The 6,644-nt window shown below is 40.3% G+C and overlaps 1 protein-coding gene across 1 annotated transcript; it reads right to left on the bottom strand.

Moving 5' to 3' along the window:
* Positions 1–656: 656 nt before the first annotated feature.
* LOC129504814 (olfactory receptor 10T2-like) lies at positions 657–1,622 on the bottom strand. Its single transcript, XM_055317698.1, has one exon. The coding sequence runs from the start codon at positions 1,620–1,622 to the stop codon at positions 657–659; it is 966 nt and encodes a 321-aa protein (XP_055173673.1).
* Positions 1,623–6,644: the final 5,022 nt, after the last annotated feature.

Genomic DNA, 6,644 nt, shown 5'->3' on the forward strand with positions numbered 1-6,644 from the left:
ATTTTGGAAGAGAAGGTGGGAAGAATCGTTTAGCCTGATATTAAGGCATACTACTTAGCTCCACAGTTATCAGGACAGTGTGGGACTGGTGGAAGCATAGACACATATCACTGAGGCTGACTAGAGAACCCAGAGAAAGACCTACACAAATGTGCCCAACTGATTTTTTTTAAAAAAAGGTACAAAAGTAATCCAATGAAAGAAGGAAGGCCTTTCAGCAAATGGTACTGGAGCAATGAGACACCCACAGAGGGCAGAAGCACCTCAACATAAACCTCACGCAAATCTTATCTAAGGATTAATTCAAAATACAACATGGACCCAGATGTAAAATGTATAATTATGAATCATAAACCTTTAGAAAAAAGTAGGAGAAAATATTCACAATATTGGGCTAGTCAAAAAGGTCTCAGAAAGGACACCAAACTCCTATCATAAAAATACTGTCCTACAAAACATATGGATATGCTTAGATGTATACATGCATACACCTTTACACATATTTTAAAACTACATACTCTTTATACTAGAAAAATGGTGATGTCAGGATATTTCAGGTAATTAGTTAATACTTTAAATGCTTTGTGCACAAAGTGATGATTTTATTGGAAATATTCCACTTTTCCCACTTTTATTTATCAAGAGTCTGCACATTTTTAACTGTGCAGTGTTCGTTTATTCACCATCTGAGGGATGAACCTATCTGTCCTGCCTAGAACCTTCCTTAGGGCAGTCTGCATTTCTTTGTTTCTGAGACTATAAACAATCGGGTTAAGCAGAGGGGTCAGCACCGTATATGTGACAGCCATCAGCATGTCCTCACGGAACGAGTCCCTGTCCTTGGGCCTCAAGTAGACAAAGCCAGCAAATCCATAGTGTATGCACACCACAGTGAGGTGGGAGGAGCAAGTGGAAAAGGCCTTATACCTCCCTTTGGCAGAGGGCATCTTCACAACGGTGGACACAATGAAGACATAGGACATCATAATGAAGACAAAGCTGCCCACCAACACAAAGGCAGAGAGCACAAAAATAGCCATTTCTTGATGGGAGGTGTAATCACAGGCAAGGCAGACCACAGGTGAGATATCACAGAAGAAGTGCTGGATGATGTTGGAGTCACAGAAAGACAAGTTGAATACAATGATGACGATGCACAGAGAAACCAGGAACCCAGCCATCCAAGAGGCCATGATGAGCTGAAAGCAGATCTTATGGGTCATCAAGATGGGGTAGTGCAGTGGGTTGTGAATGGCAATATAACGGTCATAGGACATGGCAGCCATGATGAAGCAGTTATTGGCTGCTAAGCCAAAGAAGAAAAACATCTGTGTGGCACACTCAGGAAGAGAAATGGTCTTGCAGTCTGCTAGCAAGTCCACTAACATGCGGGGTATGATTGCCATCGTGGTACACGTTTCTGAAAAGGCCAGACCGCAGAGGAAAAAGTACATAGGGGTGTGAAGGTTGTGACTGAGCCTGATGGCCACCATTACGGACACATTTGCGGCTAGGATGGTCACATGGGAGAAGAAAAGCATCACAAAGAGGAGAGCCTGCAAGTCTGGGAAACTGGAGAACCCCCACAGAAGGAATGTGCTCACTGTGGTATGATTGCCCATCTTTCTGGTACAGGCAGCAATGGTCTTCCAAAGATGTGGAGCTTCCTGAGGCTAAAACTTGGAGATGATTGTAAAAAGCTGCTGCAGCATAGGTATCACCTAGACTTTAGTCAAGGGAACTGGGGCAAGTTTCAGGCAACTCTCCTCAAGAGAGACTGAGAAAGGGATGCTAAATGTACCTGACTGAAGTCAAGTTCAGGAGTCAACGTGATGAGAATGATGCTAGTATGAGAATCCGTATAAATGACATAGGGTGGGAATGAATATCTTCTCAGATCCTACTCATAAAAGCACTCTTATCTCTCTCTTTTCCAATCAGGATCTGCATGTAAGTGGGAAAACATGAATAAAATTGCTTTGTTCTCACCCACTGGATTTTGTGAGGCCACATTTTCAAATGCTTTTTGAGATCTATCGGTAATCTGGTACTTAGGAGTGCTTAATAAGCTATTGCTTGGGGCAGCCCGGGTGGCTCAGTGGTTTAGCACCGCCTTCAGCCCAGGGCCTGATCTTCTCCCTCTGCCTGTATCTCTGTCTCTCTCTCTCTCTCCTCTCTGTGTTTCTCATGAATAAATAAATAAAATCTTTAAAAGAAAAAAATAAGCTATTGATTGAATGAGCGATATAATTCAATCATTTAAATTCTTTAAAATGAATATGACATTTAAAACATTTAGGGAAGTCAATGCAATCCTTTTTCATCAGTGTGTCACCATAAAGTGGATCCAAAGGTAGTAACTATAGGAATGACTAGACCATAAAAATGAATGCAACATGTTCTAACTCTGCTAGGTTCCTATCCACGGCACTATTTGGAGTTTGAAATATATGATATCATTAGCTCTTAATACATATCCATACTTTTTAGATTCTTAAGAACTTCTCACTGAAGTTTTTTTCCGGATGCCTAATGTACTAGTCTAGTTTGAAGTCAAAATGATTTTGAATGTACTGTCTCATTCTAGAATGGAATATTCTGACCATAACGTTCTAGTCGACTTTTGAGTTTTCAGCACAACATTTTCTATCAGGTATACTTGTCATATGGTTTACTTTGAAGTGCAGATCTGAATAGAAGCAGCTCAAATTCCTCAGATCAATTTGGAAAATCATATTTCTATTTAGATTGTTCATTCAGCATCTGATCTTATATAAGAGGTGAGAACAGAAAAGTGATAGGAAGACATGCAATAGAATTTAGAATTTTAATTTTAATTTCAGTCACTTTTAAAGGTGAAGAGAAAGAAAAATAGTAAAGAATCAGTGGTGGAAAATGAAGGAAGGTGTGTATAAGAGAAAGAGCTGAACACTGGCTGAAATTATTCTGTAGGATTCACAAAGATTAAAAACAACAACAAAAAAAGACAAGTACATTGTTGGTTGAAGAGTTGCTATTTTCCTTTGCATTGTAGTTTGGGCAAAGAATACAAGAGGAGTCAGGCCAGGTAACCAGCACCCACTTAATATCTATAATGTGCTGGGGTTAGAGTTGGGTCATATAATCCTCACAAGTCTGTGTGGAATTTTCGTTCTGATTTCTAAAAAGATGAAAGCAAGGTACAGAGTGGTTAAGTGACTACAGAAGTCATGAATTCATTCAATACATACTGACTAAATGAATATGATGTGCCAGCCATTTTTACACATGGGGGAACAACATAGAGGTTCTGTGATGCAAGAGTGAACGACTGTTTTTTCTGTGAAGTCAGAGAAGCCCCCTGCTGAGGAGGTGACACACTTAAATGGAGACAAGAATGTCAATAAGCCATCAATAAGTGAAGATCAGAGGAGAGAACAGTACAAGTACAGTTCATCATCAACACAAAGATCCTACCTGGCAAACTCATCCACCCGATCAATCTTCAACCTAGGCCCATATGGCTTGTCTTCGAGACCATACCATACTCCTCTTCCTCGGAAGGTTTCCCTGTCTATTTACCTCTAAAGGAAATGGTTTTCCATTCTCTTTGCTTCAGCTTCCACTTACCTTGTATGACTCTCCAGTTTCTGCCTCTACCGAAAAAGAATCTCCAACATCCTCTAGCACATTTCCAGTTCCAGAGTGTCTTCCAAGTATTGAATGCAAGGTTTTCAGAACAGACCAGCCATATTCCTATCACATGTTAGAGTTGCCTTCTGTATTTCCTGATTGAGTTATACACAACAGAGAGCCACCATCAGACCCAATTTTGACTCCTTCCTCATCTTTTTACCAATAAATCACTTCCAAAATTCCAGACATCTGTTTGCCCTCATCTTTGTTGTTTTTTATTCCCCCTACCTTAGTCCTGGATCCTTCCCACAGGGTGAATAGGGCACCTGCATGGTTGTCTTAGTCACAAATCCGTTGCATTTTTTTTTCATTTACCACCCTGTGAGCCAATGCTAGATTCCTAAACACAGGCTAGGTTAAGTCACTGATAGTGATTTAGCTGCACATTCTATATAGGAGGAAATCCAAGTACTCCTGCATAACATCCAATCCCCATCACAACTGGTCCCTAAATACTGCTCCTGGCTCAGTTTCTATCATCTCCTTCCACCCACCCTCCGTTTCCCATGCATATCACCATCCTCATGCTACTGTGCCTTTTTTACATGGTCTTCCCTCTGTCTCCATCTCCCCCGTACCATTTTATTTCCCATCAGAATTTTACTCATTTTTCAGGCTCTAGCTTAATTTGACTCCTTGTTCTCTCTTGTTATCTACATTTTCTAGATTCTAGGATCCTAACTACCACTCATTTGAATTTTTGTAACAGCTTCACGTTTTCCTCTTATAGTTCTACCCTTCACATAGTACCAGCTTTTCTTTTTTAAAATATTTATTTGATGGATGCCTGGGTGGCTCAGTGGTTACGTGTCTGCCTTCAGCCCAGGGCGTGATCCTGGGGTCCCGGGATTGAGTCCCACATCGGGCTCCCTGCATGGAACCTGCTTCTCTCTCTGCATGTGTCTCTGCCTCTCTCTCTGCGTGTCTCTCAAGAATAAATAAACAAAATCTTTAAAAAAATTATTTATTTGAGAGCAAGAGAGAGTGTGTGAGCATGCAGGGGGAGGGGCAGAGCAAGAGAGAGAGAGAGAGAGAGAGAGAATCTCAAGCAGACTTCCTGCTGAGCTTGGAGCCCAATGCAGGGCTCGATCTCTTGACTCAAGCCAAAACCAAGAGTCAGAGACTCAACTGACTAAGCCACTCAGGTGCCCCCTACCATCAGCTTTTCTATGTTCTATCTATAATCATGCTACATCTTTTCAGTGTAGGTTTCATATACTCTTTGCTTACATATCAGATAATTCTAGTAACTTCTAATCTTTATTGCATGAGCCAGTTATACAATCTCCTACACAGGTATCCTAAGAAATAAGTGCTATTATTATGGCCATAGCGAGGAATCTATGGCTTAGCAAGGTACTTGATTTGCTGAAGGTGATACAGCTCTAAGCGTGCATGCACAGTATATTTATAGCAAGGCAGTGAGACTCTGAGACTCACTTGCTTGATAATAATAAAGGTTAGTTGATAATAAAGCCTCCTTCACTGAAAGTGCCCTAGCATAGCATTCAAGGCCTTTCCTGTCTAGCCTCATTTCCTCCTGCTAACCTTCCTGAGATGGGAAACATCCCACTGTTTCCAAAAAATAATATGTCCTTCATGGCTCTTCTGCTTTACAAACACATTGTTTTCTATAACTTACAGTGTTCTTCTTGCCCTCCTCTGCCTGCTAAAAATTTAGCTGTCATGGACAAAGGATTTAACGTCTCTTCCTTTGAAGCCTCCCCAGACCTCCCTGGCTGTGTTGGTCATTTCTTCTTTTAGAGTCACATCCCATTTTATTGTGATGAGATGAGGAGGTTTTTTAAAAACATTAAATAAAAAAAATTTTTTTAGCTTGACTCTTATATTAGACAGGGAAGAGATTTGTTTTAAAATTTTATATCCCCAACTTGCAGCCTAAGCGTCATGAATGCACAGGTTTTACTAAGATGAGTTCTGAAGGAACTGGAGGAAGGAATCTGAAGGAAAAAACAGAATAGCATATTCTCTGGAAAGCCTCCATGATTATTACTTCAGTGTACTCATCAATACACTATTTGGTCGATTTAGTATTCATTTTATTTGGGCATGTCGTGAAGATGGTTGATTGCTCTCTAAAGAGATACTAAGAATAATGTCACCTATTAGGGGTCCCTGGAGCTCACTTGGGTAAGCATTCGACTCTTGATATTGGCTCAGGTCATGTCTCAGGGTCCTGGGATCAAGCTCTACATTGGGCTCCATGCTGAGAGGGGAATCTGACTTGAGGATTCTCTCTCCCTCTTCCTCTGCCCCTCTCCCACTTGCATGTGTGTTAATAAATAAATCTTTAAAAGAATAACATCAACCTTTAAATAACATCAATCTTTAAAAGAACATCAATCTTTAAAAGACTAACAATTACATGTATAGATGCTTTCTGTATTCTTGCTTATTTACAAGGACGAACAAACAAAAAATTTCTCATAACTCTAGCAGTGGTTGCTAAAAGACTAGGAGAAAGAGACTACCATCTGTGAAGTCTAGACATGATCCTTATTTACTGCGGTACTGAATCACATTTGACCAACATAAGTGATCAACTACTAAGGGGCATGCCAATATCACTAGAGGAGCCTTATAAAAACAGCACATCTCTGCTCATATCCACTACAAGTTTTTTGCAAGCCCTCTCTGAGAAATGTCTAGGATGTGAAGGTGTATGTACTCTGCACAACCTTTCTCATTGTTTTTGGTTGAAAACATTTGACTTTCATGATACTTTCTTGTCATGTAGGTTGATAGTAAATTCTGGATTTTTTTTCATTCTAGTATAGTAGTGATATAAGATTATGCCAATATGAGATTATTTCCATTCTTCCTGGTGACCCTGGTAGGAACTGGAGAGCAAGATGCTTATCCAGTTTTTCAGCCCTTCTCTTTGTTTTTCTCAAGCCTTACCCTCTTTATTAACCCAGTGTTTGCCTTGAATTTACTGTCCTAGTCTC

Source organism: Nyctereutes procyonoides, unplaced genomic scaffold (assembly GCF_905146905.1).
Source record: "Nyctereutes procyonoides isolate TBG_1078 unplaced genomic scaffold, NYPRO_anot_genome, whole genome shotgun sequence".
NCBI lineage: Eukaryota > Metazoa > Chordata > Mammalia > Carnivora > Canidae > Nyctereutes > Nyctereutes procyonoides.

Excerpts from the sequence above, each read along its gene's own strand:
- LOC129504814 (XM_055317698.1), bottom strand. The coding sequence starts at position 1,622 with ATGGGCAATCATACCACAGTGAGCACATTCCTTCTGTGGGGGTTCTCC.